Raw genomic sequence first — 22,068 nt, 5'->3', positions numbered from 1 at the left:
TAATATCAATAAAGAAACATGTTTAACTACATGTATATTTCTGGAGCCAGAAGGGCATTAACTCATATGCTTTTAAAACACAGAGTTAACATCCTACTGGCTCTGAGCAGCCAAATTCAAAGTTGTATAGTCAAGTTGTGATTGTCTATTATTCAATATTTTAATCCTTTGAAATAAATTTTATATAACAATCAATCAATATTTGACTTGATTTATGCCTGATCAGCAATTTAGTGGAAAAATGTATTGGCCTAGCTGAAACCTAGTTCAAATTCATCACAACCCTTATATTACTTTCATTCCGAACAACAAAAATGTGACTCCTAACTCATCGTTTTCACCCCATTTCGTCATCTTTCATTTCCGATATCATTCCCTTAAGGTAAAACAAAGAAGATGCTCCCAACACAAAGACATCTGTGACATTTGATCCAGACGAAAAACATCCTCGATTGTTGGGAGGGAGGGATGGAGGATGGGTACTAATGCCCTCTCTAGGGGGTATTGGCAATGGTCCCATCTCTCCCCCTGTCTAGCTCGGTCCCCCCATGGGGGTATTTGACGGGATGAGGAAATGTTAAATCCTAAGGAAGGATGAGCAGGAATCAATAAATAAGATCTTTCTGCCGGGGTGCAGAGTTACATCTCTGTCTGGAGGAAGGGGTGATAAAACATCAGTTTGGGTAGTGATGTTGTCAGCCGTTGATGACAATAGGGTTGTTGTTTATTGTTGACAAATACGAATTGTTAACCAATCGACAACTAAATATTGTTATTACAATAGGTTTAGTAGGCAATGGGTTAAGGGATGATCGAGAGCTTATAAGCTATCTCAGAAGTTTATGTGTTAAACCAGCTGTACTACATGTGCTCCTCAATATCGTACACTAAACAAGTTCTTAACTTAAACAACTTTGACCCTAACCATAACCCTAACTAACCCCAACCATATACTAATAATAATAATAATATGTCTTGTTTACCCAGGGTAGCCTCATCAGTATTAATACTGTACTCCCTGAGGGCCCTGCAATCATATTATTACCCCGGTCATCGGATTCAGGCTCACCTGCACACAATGTATGCACATTCTCCACTCCCTGGGGAGCATTCCAGCCAGGCGTCATTTGCGCACACTTGCTAATCTAAGCACATTAGCTTTCGCATCCTACCGGGTACCCATTTAGCACTTAAACTTAACCTAAAACCCAATTACAACTCTGACCCTGACTTTATAACTAAGCCCTATTACAAAATAAAGCCTGGAAAGCAACTGTGTTGCCAGATTTTGCAAATTTTAGGTTGCCTTTTAAGAAATATGAACTGTTAAATGGGGATGATGGTTAATTATCTTTTCAGTCCATATTATTTGTTCATATAGTATACATAAACCATACCAGAACTAACTGCAGTGCAGGAATGTTTAAAATTAAAAGATCTGCCATGAGTTTTGTACATATTTGTATTCATCTTACCGATTCATATAAGATCTATTTTGCCACCCCCTCTAAACTAATGGAAAAGAGAGCTTAAAAAGAGATTTTTTGAGGAAGTTGGTATGTCCTGCAAAGATAATTAATTGCTCCTCTCTTTTCCTGAAAAGTATGGAGTCATACATCAAACACTCATAGTTCCCTCAGCTGATTTTTTTTCTCCTTTTTACCAGGATCTGACAGTAGCTTGGAGGAAGGGAAGTCTGGTATTTAGGTTCTGGGAGGGGGATTTGAAGCAAGAACAACTTTACAATCCAGCCTAAAGCAGGGGATAGGGTGGTACGTGTTGTACTTGCTATTAAAGGCCTGCACAAAATGATATTTAGAGTACCGGTACTTTTATATTACAGCAAACTTTAATTTGAAATTAATTTATTGAAAGGAAAAATCAGCATGTCCAAATATCAAGTTCATTTTCCATGAATAATTGAACTATTATGATCATCTAGTGTTATCATAAAGATATAACAATGATGAATTATAACACATAAGCTCCAAGACCTCACTCCCTTTCCCCTGTTAAAAAGAAAAATACCGGTAGTAGATAAATACACAACACTTCCCATGAATTGTGTATCTTTAACCTTTTTTGTTACACATTTCTGCCCCACCCCTTTTTTATACTCCTCGATCCTCCCCTGAAATTAGAAATATTTGTTAATTCCACAATGTTCCCTACTTGAATCAAATGTTAACAAGAAAGAAGCGAACATGAATTTTGCTTTTTTACTTTCCTTCAATCAAAAGCCTGCAAAATGGCAAGAGCACTAAGTTACACCATGACCCTAAAATTGACACAGTTTTGAGAGAACCCTTTCATCATCTATGAATCCCTGATCTTGCTTTCTCATGGCTCAAAATGACCATATTTTCCAAGGTAAGACAGAGGAAGAAGCTCTGAAAGATACTTGAAGTTCTGAAGAAAAAAAAAATGCCATGTCACTTATACAAAATAGTTTAAAAATCCTTGAAAATTTCACAATTTGGTGCCCTAAATCTTACTTATTGAATTTTCAGTGCAAAGAGTAAATCAGATTTCAGTAAATACCAATGATTTCAGTGCATAACTGACTTTGGGATCATTTTTTACGATGAACATGAGTGGACAGTTTATATTTTATCGCAGTTTTCACCAGAGTAATATTCCACCTACAAACCGGTTCCTGTTCTATTAGCATCGATCATTTTCACATTTCGTAGGACATGAATTGACAGTTCTGCAAATAAAATGACATCAACAAGCGCAGGGCCAAACTTAGGGCAGGCGAATCTGTCACTTAAGCTAGCACTTTGAACAACCTTTGCTTGAATTGGGTTAGTAATAGCTTGGCTCCCAGGCGAAATCGCCTAAACTATGGTTATACCTCAACGTAACATTAAGAACACATGAATCCATAGGTCGATACTTACTTTTCGGTTGGGCGATTGGCAAGACTTTTAGTTGTATCCTGTAGGGAATAAAAATGAAGAAAATGATGATAAGTGTCTTTAAAAATGAATATAAACTACCGGTAACTGGAAATGTCATTTAGGCCCATATATAGCCAATGAAAGTGAAGCCATAAGTATGATACCATTATCATTATCATATTTGTTTCTTTTCATAAGTTCAAGTGAGATTGAGATGCTGATCATATATTATTCATATCATTATAAGTCTTATTATAATATTCATTCCTTAATTATGGCATTGCAATCAATTTCCTCAACTATTTCAATATAACCAATAAAAATATAAGTCATCTTTGGTTAGAAAGCTAAAGTTTGAGTTTGATTGTTTGTTTGTTTGTTTATTTCCATAACAATAATTTTAAAAAGTTACAATATACATGGTAAATCATAAATATAAATATGGCAGATAGCCTTTTCAGTGGCATTTACATAATGCCACTGTTCTTCCATGGGGTCCTGTGAAAGTCTTCTTTAAAATGTTGGAAAGTGGGAAACTTAACTATTATTCCCCATCATAGAGAATATGTTTGTGAGAAAAACATCCATGAATAGGACGAAGCATGATTATCTTCACTAAAAAAGGTTACAGGTGATTAACCGAAGGCTTTATGCTTTAACAGATCTACATGGCCAAAAATTGATTTGTCTTTAGGGCTTAAGACCACAGGGGAGAAGAAAAAAGGTGCACAAACAGGTCAAGAACCAGTGACCCAAATAACCTGTCTTTTCTTAAAATCGGATTGAAACGGGATTAAAACAGCAACGAGAAAGAAAATCAATATCACATTACAAGTATCTTGAAGAGGAATGCTAACGACAGACATGACAAAATCATTCAATTGGATTAATAAATTGCATTACACATCATGTTGAGCATTGTAATAGATAATTACAGACTCTAAATACTAGCTATAACATAATATAGATCTCAGACTATGAATTTTATGGGGCACTAAAAGTCCTAGCCAATACATTCGAGGCATATGAAGATTGAGATTTACAAAAGTTTTCTGGAAAAAAACAACTTTCAATCAATAATGTTCCTGTGTATATAAACTTTTCAATGGTACAAGCTGATAATTGGAGCACACTGGCTTTATTGACCTTGTATTACTATCTGTTTAATGACTTCAGCCCTGTATAAATTCAATCAATCCTAATGACATAAATTTACATTTTACTTCATCATAATTGTATCTTGTCATGTGTAATGGACAAATCGATTAGGTGTTTTTTTCATTGCACTGCACTCCTTATGATCAGACTTTAAGTATTATTTTTTTTGAAAAAAAAATACCCTAGGATGAAATATAAATTTGATTGAGGTCCAATTTGAAGAATTAAATTAAAAAATATCAAAAGGACAAGGTATTCTAAGCCTTCCAACCACCTGCTGTGTAAGTTGGTAGCCAGATGTGCAACTACACAAGATAACTTTAACTCAGAGCCTATTAGACCTAGCGGGTGTTTCACAAAGATCCTAGGTCGAACTTAACTCTTAGTTGGATTTAAACATTATGAAGAGCCATTTATAGCCTTAAAATAGAATACCGGTATATTAAAAACCAAAAATTTAAGTTTTTAGACTTTTCATAAATTCCACATCAAGAACATGAAATCTCCTAGATAAAAGAAAATATGAATGATTTGAATCAACATTTTATGCCTTTGAAAATAACTTTTCCAAAATATTCCCAAAGATGCTAACGGCTTTCCATAATTGTTTAGTCCAACTTAGAGATAAGTTCAACTTAGGATCTTTACAAAACACCCCCTTGGGCTGCTATCGATAAAACCTTATTAAGCTAGCTGTGTAGTACATACGGGTAGTTGAAAACTAGGCTTAGTAAGGTGTTTTTTTTTATATGATCCCTGTTCTCTAACCTTAAAACATACTTATAATCTGAAAGTGAATTGTTCAGTGGCCTTAAGAACTACACATATAACATCATATGTTGAAAGCCATAAAGGCATTATCTCCTATTTAATACATGGAGGTAACACCCTACTAGCTCTCAGCAATTGACATAATAGTAGATGTGATAGGGAATTCACACCCTTAGGTTGTGACAGTTCTTAGAATTAAGTCTCATGTACTAGAGCGATTTATTGATTTACACCACCTAGTTTTATTGTTCGACTTTAAATGAGAGCAATAGCTTTTCAGGAAGGTATGTGAGGTAACATTCTTTTCCTTTGACTTAAATTCTTCTCCTTTGACTTAACATGTGTTTTTATCTGTCTTTTAATTCAAAACAAGCTTTTAAAAGAATTATTTCAGAACGAAGGAATGCAAGTTGGAGTAGCGTGAATAAAGAACCGTACTATTGTATTACAAGTATAACCTTGCATTACCTTTGTTTGTTATGCTTTGCTATCGTATTGATTTTTCCAATCATTAATTTGTGCTTCACGTACTACTTCACACCTGCATATATGCAGTCTGTGAAAAATTCATTGGTTCTCTTTAAACAAAATAGAATTCAAATTTTCCATCGTCCCCCCCCCCCCCCCCCCCCTGAGTCTGATGTATTTTCTTCACGCCTTGTACATGTGTACACATTTAACATAACCTGTCAAAAGTTTGAAGTGGAATAATTGTGTGATTTTTATCAAGAAAAGCACATCTTAACCGATAAACAATCTGCCAATCATGACACATACAAAACTTATACTTGCTAATTGGATAGGTCATTTTGATAATATAACTTTCTTATTCTAGTGTGCATCCACAAATAATTGATGTAAATTTCAAAATGTAAGAACTAAACCATAATTTGGGGGTTTAAAAAATGTTCTTTGAAAATGGGTTTAATGAAAAGGGACTAAGATAGTGAGTGATATGATCAAATTATCAAAATTATTCTTACCCATGCGATGCCTTGGATGAGAGTTGATGTTTTGATGATGAGTGATTTTGCGTTGGTCTGGTGGAAGTGGTAGGCGGAGTATTCCACCATTGAAGCTAGAAGGTAGGAGATCCCAAGAGGACATTTGGTGTCCGCCTTCTCCAGGTGTTGTCCGATCCATCCGATGATCTGGTCCTCATCGTGAGGTCTGTACAAGACCTTAATCCTCTGCTTGTCGTTGGCGTAGTCCTTGGCTTTCTGGGCAAGATACTGGTTGGGGGCGACCCAGCGCCTCTGGGTCATGGTGGCCGGGATGCTCCAGGGGAACATGGCCGGAGACGTGCAGGCCGCAGGGTCCTTGTACATGAATGCGTAGTGGTGGCCGAAGCACACAAAGTCTCCCGGGTTGAGAGTGGCGCTTCCCGTAACAGGAACGCCATTGATGATGACATGCGCATCGGGAAGGGTCTCTAGCCTTACAACGAATTCACTCTCCTCCTCTCTCGAGTCTTCCTGGCCCTCCAGATGTCTCTGTTGGCGGAAGACCCAACAGTGCTGTGGCAAGATATCGGGGGCCTCCAAAGAGATGTCAACGCCTTCTGTATACAGTTCGTCGCTATCGTCCTCCTCAGGTTCAATGTGTCTATTGCCAACAAGCATCACCTCCTTGGTGAGCATGTGCATCAACAGATCCTGGTTGTCATACCCATGGAGGGTCAAGAAATATGGCAGTTCCGAAGGCATTCTGATGTTGCAAGCGAGTGGCTCATCGCTGCTCTCCGTTTCCTCACGTTCCATGCTCAGGTTCTGGTCCTGAGAGCGGATGATGCTTGATCTTGGGCTGGAATGGGATGCAAGGTCTCCATTGAAGAACCCGTTCTCCATATCCACACCGTTTTCGCCATTGTCCAATCTGTCCAGGCAGGTCTCATTGGGAACCGCATGTGACCGGGACATCTGAAGCCTCCTGGCATTCTTGTTGATACCCGACGTGATGCTGTCTATCTCCTCTGGTGGGAGATCCAGTCGCCTCCTGATCTCAAATCGCCTCACCAGACCATCATCAGGCTTCCAGAAAGACTGCAGCAGCAGTGGTTTCTCATTGTCTGCAAGTGGTCTTACACATTCCTCAATCCATGTGTCTTGAGAATCCTCCTTTTCTGTCTTCTTTAGTCCATTTTGCTTCCTACTTATAAACTTTCCAATGACATCACATAGAACATACTCCCTATGTGCACTTCGGGGTAGAGAATACCTGGTCAAAATTTCCTTCACCAACTCAACAGCCGATGAACTGGCAGAAGCAAGTATACTCTTATAATTTGATCCAGGACAAATGGAGTCTCCGAACACCTTGAGGACTCCAGGAGCTGATTCCTCTGTTGAGAGTTCCTTACCATTCTGACTCCTACCACTTCCATTTTGCCTCCGTTTCAAGCTCAGACTCCTTTCAAGCATCAAGGTCAGTGACTTTGGCCTGTGTCTCTTTTTCTGCGTCCTGTTAGGTGGGCGTATATTCCTGTGCTCATGTCCAGGGCCCGGTGCCTTCCGCTTGAAGCGAGGAGTCTGCGGTTTAAGTAATAATCCTGTCACCCCATTTGAACCAAGTACAGGTTTTTGTCCTCTGGTTTTTCGCTGGGTATTTGAAAAGCTGCTACTGCTGCTGTTACTGCTGCTGAGACTGATGGCATCGCTGTTGGAATGGGTGTCCGAGCGTGGGGAGTCGAAACCGTTGGACAGGTGATCGTGTGTAGAGGGTAAAGACTGGGAGAAAGGTAGAGTCAATTCGCTGGTGTTAACTCCAAAGAATTTGCTGAGCATCTTGTGCCGGGCGGAGTCTGTAAGGCCTGGTAGGGCCCCATTTTGATTCGCCATGTCCTGATCCTGGGGAACTTTAAGAACAAACCGGACTTTGCGTTTGCTTTCTACAGCTATGTCCAGCGGACATTCCTCCTCGGACAGAAGAATTTCATCTGAAAGAACAAGACGAAATGAATAATGATTACTTCCAAAGAAACACAAACAATTACATTGTTCCTCACATCTCTTCATGACTATTGATGAATTTGTACAATGTTGAAAATATCATCGTGCACAAAATATCTAAGTTCGGAACCATTGCTTGCAATGAGATCTTTTGGGCAGGAGTTAGATGAATAATAATAATATTCCGCTTTTATATAGCGCCAAATACATAGATACAGACTATGGAACTGATGTGTTCAAATACAGCAGACCTCACACAGGCATCCAAAAACATATAGCAGTACGGTAATTAAATAGAGTCCCAGGCAAGCATTGAACTATATCCATGAGTGTCTAGGAAATAAATCTCCAAATAGCTAACATGAATTCTCATTTGGCACACACTATCATCAAATTTACTTTTTCTATTCCCACTCCCATTTACATGAATGATATCATGTTCATCTCCTCCTGCCTTCTTAAGATTGTCTCCCAAATCATCTTCATCTTCATCTGGAGTACTCGCCATTCTGCCTCCTTTTAAACATACAGGTTTCACAAACAATTAAGCAATCAGCACCCATCAAAACATAAAGTAGTGTACTGTCCACTCGAAACCAGAGTCATCATCGAAAGAACACAAAACATATCAATTTACTCTCACAACCGAAGAACAACCCTTCCCCCTTTGTTTTTTAATGACACCTCATGGTACTTTGGCACTCTAAAGAGGACGAACCAAACTCCAAGTGGCATGCAAACATTTGTTGATAATTAGTCAGTGGGTGAAACGAGGTCACGTGACCACAACAACGCCTGAAGACTGTGTTCGCACAACAAAACAAAACAGGTGTATATGTTGTGAGCCAAGTAGAGGGATGTGAGCACTGGAATTGAATACACTAAATTATTGGGATTTTGTCAAGTATTGCTTTCTGCAGGACATAATTATGATGAGTAATTAAAGACAAGGGAAGAATACTCGCAGAATATCATCTGTTTGGAGCCAGGAGACCATCAACTCATATCATTTCCTAGAGGTATCCCATTGAGTATGGGAACTGGTTGGTCCCTGTATTGAGCATACAGGAATAAGAGAGCTCGGTAGCCAACTGGTTAATGCCCTTCTGGCTCCAAACAGACGATATCATTTACTGAGAGCCAAGAGAGGGTTAGTAGTAATACTAATTGATGGCCTTCTGGCTCTGACAGAGGGTATGACAGGTGCGCACAGACCCTTGTCAAGAGACACCTGGAGAGTGTTTCACAAAACTTGTCATCAGTGACAAATGACAGTTTCTGATACAAGCTAGTGAAATCATTGCTTCTGATTGGTTGTCAGCAGAGTTGTCACTGGTTTTTGTCATTTGTCATTGAAAAAAGGCTTTGTGAAACACCCCCCAGATGAGAGCTCAATTTCAAATTGATGAGTCTCTAGTTTGACAAGTTGACAATGAAGTACAATATTGAGGGCTTTAGAAGAACTGTGTCGCCCTGGTTCATATGGTTCTCTTGGCGATTGAAGTGTTCCAGTTTCCTTCTTTTTTGGGTGTTATTTGGGGGAGTTAATCATCGATTTTAAGCGGTTCCCTTCTGACTAAAGATTTAGCAATACCCCAGATTGACAAAGTGGTTGTACTTTGGATGCACTGATTACCCTTACTATTACTCTTAAGGAAACATATTGGGGAGACCTAATATACAAACAAACTGTCAGTTTATAATCATTATAAGTTTTATACTAGTGTGATGATATTGACATACTGATAAATGTGTGTCATATATAGTTTTTTATTGATGCTGATATAGACATAGATCTTCCTAAGCAAAGAAATAAAAATGCAGTTAATATGAGTATTTTTTTAGATATTAATAAAAAAAGTTTTCTTTTGTTGTGACAATTATATGATTAAACGTATCCAATACTTTGCTTGGCCTTATCAGGGAGAGTCTCTCCAACCTCACAGGCCATATGGTGCACACTAAGTTTTTAGTGATTGGGAGTGTTTACTTATACTAAGCTATATTGAAAAGTTTCCAAAATGTATTTTCTTGGCTCTGGGTTACATTGCACACAAAGTTTACTTTAGACCCCCCCCCCCTCTTTTCCTTTGTCATTATTACTCATTTCCTCATTCTGATTAGACCTAAATATGTCAAATGATTAAATATTTCAATGAAAGTTATTTTCAAAATTTTAAAATGAACCAAAAAGCCATTGATTTGAAATGAAGCTTAAGTTTGTAAGATTTAAAGAACATTTTCTCTTTTTCTTTTCTCCTGAAGAAAAAAGCTAAGGGGGTCAATTTGGGGTCAGTGTTGCAAAACATCATAGCAAACATATTGCATTTACAATTCTGATAATAGACTTTACATGTACCTTAATCAATTCTGCATTAGACTGTCTGTATATACCATCATCATAAACAAAGTCTTTGATATCAAAATGTATTGATTGAGCTTGTCATCATACATCATGCTGTTCTGATTAAAAGTGTATCATGATATTTATTTAAGAGATATTGATTACAAAGATAACATCAACAAAATATTTTAAATATTTTCACTCCAATTTGGATCAATAAAATATAGATTTTAGGTATATATGGCGACAACAAACTCTTTGGTCAATTTTTGAAAAGATTAAGCGTATCAAGATATTTATGTAAGAGATATTAATTACAAAGATAACATCAACAAAATATTTAATATATTTTAAGTCTCATTAGGATCAATAAAATATAGATTTTAAATTATTCAGTAAATTATTGAATAGATAAGTGTATCAAGATTTCATCATGTTTTAGCAAACATCTGTAAGCTCATATAGTCACAGTGAAGAAATTAATGATTTTATTTCCTTGTAACAATTGGAAATTCTGGTTCAAACATTGCTTTTAAAAGTAATTCGCACAAACAATCATTGTTTTTCCTACTTCCACAAATATCAATGATTCTTTGAGTTATAATAAGTTTTCCTACTGAGTTCATAAATATAGAACACTTATTGTGATTGAGATTCCTTCAAACATAATCAGCCTCTTTCCTCTATGACAATGCCATGGATTATTCTTTATGTTTTTGAATAAAACTTTTGTACACCACATGAATAACCGAAACTCACAAACATGATTAACAAAATAGAGTAGTCATATCTGATATTTTTCAACCATCCTTCCATGTTATCTTTTCAAACAATGATATCAATGACGCATTACGAATCAGTCAGCGAAACTGCATGAATGACTACCTCGCTTTCAGCTTAACACGTTTCAAGTACAAATGATAGAGATATGGAATATAAAAGGGACTTTTGTGCCACGGTTGATACACAAAGCACTATTCATAATTCTACTGTATCACATAAGCTACTGCTAAATATCAGTTCATTTGCAATACCCCCTACAGTGACATCATCCTCACTAAAGCACATCTCTTACAATCCTATTTATTTGTAAAAAGTTTGTATATGATATTTTTCTTAATAAATATACCGGTTACTACTAAATGAGTTCTACCTCCTACAAGATAAGGCAAATAGCAAAATAACAACTGTATAAGTCTTATGAAATAATGTTGTGAGACACGGCACCATCAGATATACACAAACATATACCGGTATATATTTATGCAAGGATGCAAGAGAGATCTATATAAGGTTAACAACTAAATTGTTCATACCCTTTGTAAATTTGATGTTTGTTTTTTTTAACTCAAGAATGAAAAGTGGACTGGTTCATTTAGAGCCTTTGTTGAATAATTTTAGATGTATGCTTTAATATATCACATACTCAAGAAACATACATTGTGACAAATGAAATTTTCACATACTTAAATAAATAAATAAACTTGGAAAGGTAATGAATAATTCAGTTGTTAACTTATATACATGTAATGTAGTACATATAAAAGGCAAATAGGAAAGCTCATAATGACTAAGAATATATTTTTAAAGTCATCAGCACCTTGTATTTGAATGGACCTTGAATTAGTCTTGTATGTTTCAATAAAACAGAAGCGTAACAACTAAAATACACAATTTTTGCATCATTCAAGTTTGTGCAGACAACCTTGAACTATCAGACACACCTGTGCATTTTCTCAAGACGTGTTTGCAGTCTCGTTAACAACTGTTGAAGAAATAGACGCGTCGAAAATCAATGGGCCCCTTCTTAAGTGTTGGCTTCATCAATGGCAACCACAAGGTGAGCGCAATTAGCGGACAACGTCAAATGCTAATGATGAACGACTAAGGTAAATTAAGGTAAATACGTTTGAGTTTGTGAAGTGATAAAGTCTTACCCTCTGCGTTATCCGAATTGGAAAGTGAATCACTGATATATTCCAAAGGGGAGAGAGTATGTCCATGGGGTAAGTTCCAAAGCAAATTGGTAATAACAAAAAAACACCTTCCTTCTTGAATCTCATGCACAAACAAGTACTTCCAATCAATATTATGAATTGCTACACGGATCACGATCGCCTTCTCCGTGTGCGCCGCAAGAAAAACAAGAGCGATGTGTGGCGGATTGTGCACTTCGGTGTGCGGTCATCCGCCAGCGAGCGAGACGAGGTGCCCCGAAATGAGAATGCGCTCAGGTGTATAGCGCACCTCATCGGCGCGATGCTCATATAAAATGGGGTGCGTGTAAGTAGGGGGGCTAAGCTCACGGCATGATAATGGGATTACGGTGAAAAAGGGAGGGGGTGAGCTTGAGGGGGACAAAGCGGGGCCTCCAGGAGAGATGGATGGATGCACAATTGATTGGTAGTTGGTAGGATTATGGAAGAGTCCCTGACTTAGAGATAGACACATGCAGGGTCAAAGAAAAGCAAGAGGTGATAATGAGGTAGAGAAGATCGTATTGTGAACGGCTTCCTAGCTCTACTCTCTTAAAGTTTTTAGTAAGAACTTGTTAGGTTGCTTCACCATGTGATCACAGACAGTTAGAATCTTGGGAGTGTTTGCTCAATCTCTTATCCTTGACAGTTAGATTAAAATTTGATTGGACAAACTCAAAGGTATTTTCACTTGATACATAGAAGATGCTTTTAAAGTCTTTATAAAACCTGCTGGATCCAAGTGTAGATTTCAGCCTGAGCTACCTCTCAAATTTGGAGTACACAAATAGGCTAATATCAACTTTTATTCCATTATTCTTTATCATAGAAATTCAACAGAATGTCCCTTCTTGAAGAAGAAATGAACACAATAAAGATAAAACTAATATAACGGAAGAATAAAAAATAATCTACACTTTTCCAACAAGATAAAGAGACAAAACACTACACACAATACATCCCAGCTTATTTAAAGAGAGAATAGAGGTTGAAGATAATTGTTTTTTTTTTTTTGTCATAGGAAATGTGGAAACAAAAAAGTGAAATGTGTACTTTGGAGTGAAAAGTATTTTTTTTTTAAAACCCATTCTCTATACACTCAGGGATCATAGGTTTGATGTGATAATGAACTGTGCATATCTGACAAATGCCAGCAGTTTTGAACTGTAATCACTCTCTAATACCGGTATTCACTATAGGTAAATGTAAATGCAAAGTAATTCTCATTCCCTTGGAAGTAAATCTCCCTTATAAACTCTCTAGAGATTTCATGTTGTACAATTTCTTCTCCCTGATTAATCAGCTGATTAAATCAGTTTGGCAATCACCCTTAACGAGTGTTCTAGAAGGTCCTTTCAAAATGAAATAAAAGGATAAAGCTGATCTTTCTGATGAAGTAATAGTGCCTCAAGCATGAAACTTGGAATGATCAAACAAGTACTGGAACCACCCAAGGTTAAAATGAAAGTCACGTTTCCTATCGATTTGATGAGGATTAAAGGGATCGTTTAGCAATGTTAAATCTGAGATACACAGCCCTACATGTTATCAGTGTCTGTGATATGGTGTTATATTGAAGCCCTAAAAAAATTGCGCTTCAAAATGATCAAGAAGTGCCTCAAAAAAGTAAAAATCTTTGAGTGACCGGTTTTACCATACTCGTTTTCCCCAATAGACTGTAGTGTCATGAAAACCGTCAGGCGAACGGTTTTCAAAATTTGTAATTCCAATCATAAATATCTTGATAATCAGACAGGCGATCGGCTTGTAAAAGTCATGGGGTTCCTGACTGACCTAAAGGTTTATAATTATCATTGCATCATGAGCTAAATCCAGAATTTTGTTTCAGAATCTGAGACAAAGTTACCAGATCCCTTTAAGGATGGAAGCAACTTAAACATTATTGAGAAAAGGAAAGAAAGAATTTCACCAACATTGAAGCAAAGAGATTATAAGATTAAAAAATTTATATTTCAAAGAAGAACCATATGTATCAGCAATTACTGTTAATAAATAATTTCCCTATTGACTACTTACTTTTTTTCCCAAGACTTCTTAACTCTCACTGATTTTGAAAATGCTTTATTAAAGTCTCAAATATGAAAATGAAAATATCATCTCTTTTCTGGATGAGAAAAACATTTATAAATAGTGTAAAAGCATATGTTACAGAAATTGATCTGCCACTGTCATTGCATGATATTTCCAAGTTTCAATCTAAATTTGTATTTGTCCTCATGTGAATCATAAAACTTACAACTTGAGGGAGTTCTAGGCCTCGAAAGCTACCCAAATTAGGGAGGAAATTAACGAGGTTAAAAATATTACCTTAATTGGGCTGGTACGTGAACAATCGTGCCTTCAACATTTTTGTGCATGTTTCTGAAACTTAGCCTAGGGCCATGCAGGGAAGAAATCTAAAGATTACCTAGATTCAATATCTAATCTGATTTCTTTATAGAATTCTGAAGTCCTTTGGGAAGATGTAACACACTTCAACTTATTGGATTTAATTCATTCATTTGACGTCAGTTGGCATGGAGTTTGGAGCCAGAAGGGCGTTAAATCATACACTTTTATATAGAATTAATGCCCTTTTGGTCTTGAACGGACTATATTATTCAACAGAATGTGAAAATGAATTTGAGGAATGTCCGGATTAGTTGATAAATTTAGAAAGAAGAAAGGTCTGATGAAACAGATAAAATACATATATTTAGAAGGGATTGTAGAGCTTATCAGTGAGAAAGAGAGGATCGAGGGGAGTGAGAGGAAACATAGAAAGGATAAATATAAACGTTATATTAAAGGGATCAAAAGAAAGATCCCCAAAGAGGGATAGAATTAAGAGATGATAATACCAGACAAAAGTAAACTAAAATAACAAGAGAACAAAAGAACGAAGAAAGTGAAAATGGGAAAAGAGAAATAAAAGGGAAAGTGGAAAAACAGTAATAATTTTTACTGAAAATGTATGTCTGCACAAAAAACTAAAATCTACTGAACATTTAGACATGCCTCCTAGATAAAATTGAATTACATGCACTTCTCAATTATGGTATCAATGATATAGCCTAGGCACTGGTAAATTGCATTAATTACTTACACCCTTCGAGGTTAATCTTCAAGATTTACTTGTGGTTTGTCTACAGACTGTCTGTGTCTGGAAATTAATTGATTATCTGCTTGAAGGTTGGTTTTAATTGTGCACAAGAAAGCTGGCAAACTTGTGAACTAAATAAGAGGCACTTATCCAAATGAATTTAAATTTCACGGATTATACATTACAGATGGCTTTTACTCAAATTGGCATACAGATATCAAGCTATCGAGCTGTCGGTCCTGTGAGCCGTCTCTTTCTAGCACAAAATGACACAATGCATGCAATCAAGAGAAATGTAATCATATATATACTTCTTTGTATTGTCTTATCTTGCATTATACTAGAGGTTTATACTCAGTGTATCTGCACATGGTATATCATTAAGTTTTGACCCACGCCCATACATGTGAACATAGGTGTTGCTAACCATATCATTTTCTAGCCTATGTATAGCCAGGGGTGATAGTGAGCACTAAAAAAAAAATAGGTTTTTTGTTTTCCCCTCAACCACGCCCCCCTTGAGTAAAACAAAAAAAAGAGGATTCGAGGGGGGGAAAATGGCATCTAACAACATTAGGACAAAGTTGGGGAAAAAATAGGGCAAAATAGGGAAAAATAGAGAAAATAAGAGAGAAATAGAGAAAATAAGAGGGAAATCGGGAAAATCAGGACAAAATAGGGAAGAAGAAAAAAAAATTGGTAAAAAAAAAAAAAAAAAAAAAAAAAAAAAAAATCTGGATTTTTTTTTTTTTTTTTTTTTTTAAATCGGGAAGAAAAAAAAATCGGGAAAAAATCGGGAAAAATAAAAAAAATCGGGAAACCGATTTAAATCGGGTTTTTATCAGGCCTGGTATAGCTCCCACAAAACCCCACCCATTCTTTCCCATTTTCAGACATAATGACATCCTCTCACATGCTACGTGACGATGACCTCATGCAATCGCTTGTCTGCCCAGACACTCCCTCCTGAAACAAACAAAACTCACACACCATAACATGACCTGAAAACCAAAAAGTTGATTTGATAAAGGTGCAATGAGTCAACATTGAAGCCTACTGAGTTCCTGGCACAAAGGAGAGTGCTGAGACAATAGGCGTGTCTTCATCAGCTCAAGATTGCCAAACAGCCCGCTATTTCTGATTTGGGAAATAATCCCGAAGTTACAAATCGCGTCTTCATCAGCTCAAGACTTGACCTCGAAACTTGAAACTCGAGCTCGAGAAATTAGCTCGAGATATTTTGCTCAGCGTTCGCGCATAGTGCAAGTCTTCGGGCTGGTAAAGACGCATATAGACAGAAAGCGGGATATTTTGCAAACTAATCCAAGATATCTTGGGATGATTGTCTCGACCAAATATCCCGCTACCGTAAATAACGTTGTATAAACCGCCCTCGTGTATTAAACGCACCCCTCTTTTTCACCCTTTTTTTTTTTGCCGACTTAAAAAACAGTAGAGGACCTAGGATAGAACCTTGTGGTATGCCATGTAATAGAAGAAAAATTGGAGGAATTATTTTTATCAACTACATATTGAAATCTATCAGAAAGATTACTTTCAAACCAAGATGACAGACAACTTTGAGTGTTGTTCTAGTTTCCGAGTGGTGAGTCAACACACCGATTACTGAGCTGGGAGACATTGCCAGGCATAGCGCCAGGTGAAGGGGCATAAATTGAAACTTTAAAAAAAAAAAAAAAAAAAAAAAAATTGGTGTACCGTGTATTAACCAAATCCCCAACTTTGAATTTTTTTTGGCGGCAAAAAGGTGCGGTTAATACACCGTTAATTACGGTAATTGCATCTTCGGGCTGATGAAAACACGAAATAACTAGATAATTTGGGATCGAACTGGTTCAAATAGCTGCAAACTTGGCAATCTCGAGCTGATGAAAACAAGCCTAATGCTATTGTCATTTTGCCAGACACTGTATATTAAAACGATTATTGTTGCGGTTGTAACCAGCGCAAGCAATCTGGAAAACCGCGGGTTGAAGCAACTTGATTTGGTTTTTCATTTTTTGCTTCGGAGAATGTTTGCTATATCTCTCCTGCCAAACTTGTGCCAGAGATGATTCTCCAGACACTTGTTTGACGCAGATTTAATGCCGTTGAGAGAAATAATGCTGGCATTAGATCCGGAAGAAAAGAAAAAAAAGAAAAGATGACAGGAAGATGACATCTTTTGTTTATTATATTGTTTTGGTGAGAAGATAGAGGGAGCAAAAAGGGGTAAATAATAGCAACTGACAATGATTTTGAAAGAGATATTGAAAAAGTTGGAGAGTGGTTGGAGGATAAGAAAATGTAACCTACACCTGTCTGCTTCAAACTCCAGGTGTTTTGATTTATCAAAGATTGGTTGCCAATAATCTTATCTTGTCCAATGACATGTATAGGTTGAATTGAAAGACCCTTTTCTCACTCGTAAATAAGAAAGATCTTAGCCACTTCGCACTTAGAAGGATCAAACCTATGTGAGGATTATCATTATTGTTCAATTCAAGTGAACATAAATACAACTAAAGAACTTGATTTACAACGAAGAAGGCGCGAAACCCGATAATCATTTAGCTTGTAATGGGTACGCCCGAATAGACAAATACATAATATACAGTATAAATAGAAGAAAGGAAGAAAGGAAGAAAAGGATAGGCAAGGAGGAGAGGAGCATAGAGAGCTTGGAGAAAGAGAAAAGAAGAAGACTGCAACATAGTAGCAATGGTTATTAATGTGATTATTATAATTATTATCATCATTCCTCCTCCTCCTCCTTCTCCTCTTCTACTCCTAGTCTCCTACTTCTCCCACCACCATCACCACCACCTTCACCACCAATACTACACCACAATATACCTCCATTTTGAAGGAAACATCTGACTATAGATGCTTTAAATGAGAGCTATCTTATTTTGGATCAAGAAAGAGGTCTCATTATAGAACACTTTTACAAAGCGATAGGCTACCCTTCACAAGGTAAAATAAAAGGGAAGACTTAAATTTCAGTTTAGCATCTTAAACTCTCTGCTTGGCAGACAGGTAAACACGTCATCTTGATGTACAATGGAAAGGTGCCCTTGGAGAAATTCGCACTCCTAATCAATTCCAATTATTTATTTACTCCCAGAACCTGTAAAGCTTTATTCACAAACCCACAACACGCATTAACAATTGATGCTGCCCTCCCCGCACCAACCAGCACATTTAGCAGGCCGACGCAAACTCCTTTATACTTCCTTTTATATCATCTGAGGATCAATAGCTGATTCATGGGAAGGTATTATATCAAAGGAGACACAATGGACGTATGTGACACAATGATTTATATAGGCACTTCAAAAGGCTCATTGTGTGAACGTTTTGTGCTCGAATGGTGTCCTCCAAACTGGAAGAGAAAGATCTTAATCCTTTTACGAATTATCAGATGGAAGAGGGGTTACAGAAATAAACAAAATCGTTATTTGTTACAAACAAGAGATGGTCATTGAAAAATATAATTTGTTGGTATGGTTTGCATGTGTAATTTGTAGGTTGATCAATTATTTCCTGATGCCAAAAGCGTTTTCTTCATGAGAAGGCTTTATGAAGATGACCAAGAGTACATATGAAAAGTTGATAAGAAGAGAGTTTTGCAATATTTCCAAAGTGCCAATCATAGTGTATACATGGTAAACTAATTACAGTTTTAGAACTGAGATATTGGACACATTACATTTGCAATCTTAACAATTAAAATGGGGCAATCTTTCATATTTCTATACATTTCAAGTTCTGCAACCTGCAAACTATCTCTAATCATAATCAATAATCCACCCCCTTATTAAACCTATCAAAGAAAGATATACACAACAGAAAAAATTGGATACAAATGCAAGCCTTTTTTGGGTGATTTTTTGTCATCACTCCTGTCCTTTCTTAACGAAAGATGACACAGAACGATAGAGAACAAAAAACACTCCCAGTCGTTCAACTTTCTAACTATAAAGGAGCCTGTGTCGCATGACATGAAAAAGCTTTTAGCAGGTGCTACTTGCTTGTTTGTGTTTATTCTTTCCATTATGCGCAGGTACCTCCCTAGTCAATATCAATACTTGTCGATACCTTTTCAATAGCTGGGAGGAGGGTGTTGGGAGTATTGGTAGAGGGTGTGAAAGGGGGCGGCTGCGCTACCCCGCCTCCGTGATGAATAATGAATTACAGGCGATAAAAGGACAGAGAATGAATTTATAACGAAGCATCCAAAACAAAACTCATCGGTCAATAAAAAGACCGGTTGGATAAAAGAGTTCTGCGTTCAATAACCAGAACGATGATTTCATAACGACTTTTTGTCCTTTCTTGCAAAGTACAGATTGCTAAGGGTCTATGATTTTTATAATTCTTTTTGAGAAATGCATAATGAACACAAGCCACTGCAAGGGCAAGGTTTATTCATGAAGTTTCCATACTGATGCATCAGTTAATTTTTAATGTTATGTATTAACTTGTTTGTTTGGTTCCATTATAATACACTCGCTAAATTGCAAGACTATAAACCGAGCGAAGCAAGGTAATATAAAAATGTATATCGTAAAAACACACCATGAAGATTGACGATGGGACATAAATAGTTACTTTAATCAATTATGAACATCTCTTCCCCAAAGAATATATTTTCATTAAGAAAAGGAACTTGATCACAAAAAGATTCTGATTAAGGCACAAACAACAGAATCAACATACCGGTAATTATACATACAAGAGAAAGTTTGAAAAAGCAAAGTTGATATATTCAGGCTTGACACTAGCTAAATTCATGCCTTCCTTATTGCATAACCTTTTATGTCACTTTGAATCAAGTTTATTTGCCCAATGGTTAGATTTGATCACTCAGGAGTGATTTTTGGTTTCCCCTAGACTTAGGGTGCGTTCAAGCGACACTTTTTCTCCCTAGAAACATGTTTTTCAAAGACGTTTAGTTTAAAACATGGTTGTGTTCAAGCGATTTCAAGCAATTTTTCGTCGGTCATAAAAATAAATGTGTTTCAAAACTGAAACATGAAACAATGAAAAAGATTTTGATTTGTGATTCATGTTTGTAAATCTAGCTTCAAAAAAATCGCTTGAACGCACCCTTAGGGCATGAGCTAATGTCAAGCTCTACTGAGATGAAGTTTCCATTGAAAAAACATCATTCTTTAGCAAAGGTTTCTTGTCCTATGCAGTGGAATCAGTCACAGCACAAGAAATTATTAGGCACAAATATGATTTCAGAACAGATATAACAGGTACAGTATATATCTTTGTGTCTGGTGAACATAATAAGGAAATCAAAGAATGTCTAGACAATGAGAGGGGTGTAATAATTTTATTATAACCTGACAAAGAAAATATCCCTGGATTTATTCAAACAATTGGAGACATTGCGTGAGAGGTAGACCATTTATTCATCTGTTTAGAGCTAAGAGGGTGTTAACCTATGTGCAATGACAGGATTAATGCACTTCTGGCTCTGAGCAAATGTATTGTTGACAGCCATATGCACTTGCTGTTTGAATTTCATCCAACTATATCGTGGATTGTCCTCACTACGGTCACTTCATGAAAACAGGAACGATATGTGCAACTCTCATATGAACAACAAAAAGCTTATGCTCCCAAGTTGCCATGACGATTTGGGTACACTTCAACTTCCTCTTCTTCAAACCTTGATCTAAATAAATTGGATGCTGGCATATTACATTATTATAGTTACAAAATAAATTTCTTGGTTCCAGACTTGTCTTGTTTTCTCTTCTTTGTGATATATTTTGTACAAAATTACAAGAAGTACAGCTGACTTGTGGTTTTAACTGTCTCTAAAAAATTATATCTATTCCAATTAAAGCAGATGAGTGACATTCTTTTCCATCATTTTAATTGGAAATGGCCAACAGAGAAATGAGTCCCCTAATTACTACACAAAATCAGAGAGGAGTTTTGCTCTTGACCACTCTAAGTTCCAGAAAGAAAATATCAGAATATGAGAGTTGCTTCTATAATAAATCTAGCTTCTGCTTACAAAATGCAATTAGAGTTTAATATTTCTGTGTTGAGAAAGGTAGCTTTCATTGCACTTAGAAAAGATTTGACACAAAAATCAATTTCTCTTTAAGGATGTAAATTTTGATTTATAATTCCTTCTAATAAAAAATTACAATGTAAATTGAATTGAACAGCAAGTAAAAGGCGTCAAAGAGCATCACAAGGTAGGACATTTCACCAATGAGTTCATTCAAATAGTTAAAATCATCACTAGCAGAAGGAAACATACCCCTTTACAGGTAAGGTATCTTACTTGTGAAAAGGAATTAAGAAAATCCAAAGATAGGCAACAAAAAGCTATGTCTGACGTTAAATGGGAGAAGAAGTCTGATCAAATCTTGATTAAAATCCAGAAAAAGACAGGCAGTTGGCTTCTCCTTAATTAGTTGCACAATCCTCATTACATAGTAGACATGTAATAACCTGATTTAAGTGGCCTCTAATTAGTTGGATGGAAACTTAATTGCAAGGTTTTCCAACCACGGTAGAAAGTGCATCTCTTGCATCATTTCCAATGAGGAAACTTGATAATAAAAGAGGACAACCAGCTTAAAAAGTTAATGCAATTTGTCATGTTGCATAAGAAACTGTGACTTCTTTGTTCACCCAAAGTTTCAAAACCCTTAAACTTGATGGAGACATCATTTAAAGTGTTTTTTGCAAGGCAAATAACATTGTGCAAGCATAAAACTGGCTCTACATGTATACTTTTGCATATGTAGGCTGTTGCTTGGCACATTTTGCTTCAGAGAAGTCAGGTTGTCCACAGAAAATATAATTTAACCCTACACATAGAATAATC

The 22,068-nt window shown here is 36.5% G+C and overlaps 1 protein-coding gene across 3 annotated transcripts in view; it reads right to left on the bottom strand.

The window, feature by feature from the left end:
* Positions 1–22,068, bottom strand: part of LOC100891417 (ras-associating and dilute domain-containing protein) — a 71,818-nt gene that overhangs the window by 34,334 nt on the left and 15,416 nt on the right. For 2 of the 3 annotated variants that reach the window (XM_030984349.1, XM_030984348.1), the window contains exons 2-3: positions 5,816–7,767; positions 2,904–2,941 (exon numbers count right to left, since the gene is read on the bottom strand). In XM_030984349.1, coding sequence (XP_030840209.1) covers positions 2,904–2,941; positions 5,816–7,669 — 1,892 coding nt within the window. In that variant the 5' untranslated portion in view covers positions 7,670–7,767. Of the gene's footprint in view, positions 1–2,903; positions 2,942–5,815; positions 7,768–12,061; positions 12,301–22,068 lie in introns of those variants that run through there. The other variant, XM_030984350.1, reaches the window with a different exon arrangement.

Source organism: Strongylocentrotus purpuratus, unplaced genomic scaffold, assembly GCF_000002235.5.
Source record: "Strongylocentrotus purpuratus isolate Spur 01 unplaced genomic scaffold, Spur_5.0 spur5_scaffold_14, whole genome shotgun sequence".
NCBI lineage: Eukaryota > Metazoa > Echinodermata > Echinoidea > Camarodonta > Strongylocentrotidae > Strongylocentrotus > Strongylocentrotus purpuratus.
The sequence above is the reverse complement of the archived record's forward strand: the minus strand, read 5'-3'. Positions and strand labels throughout refer to the sequence as shown.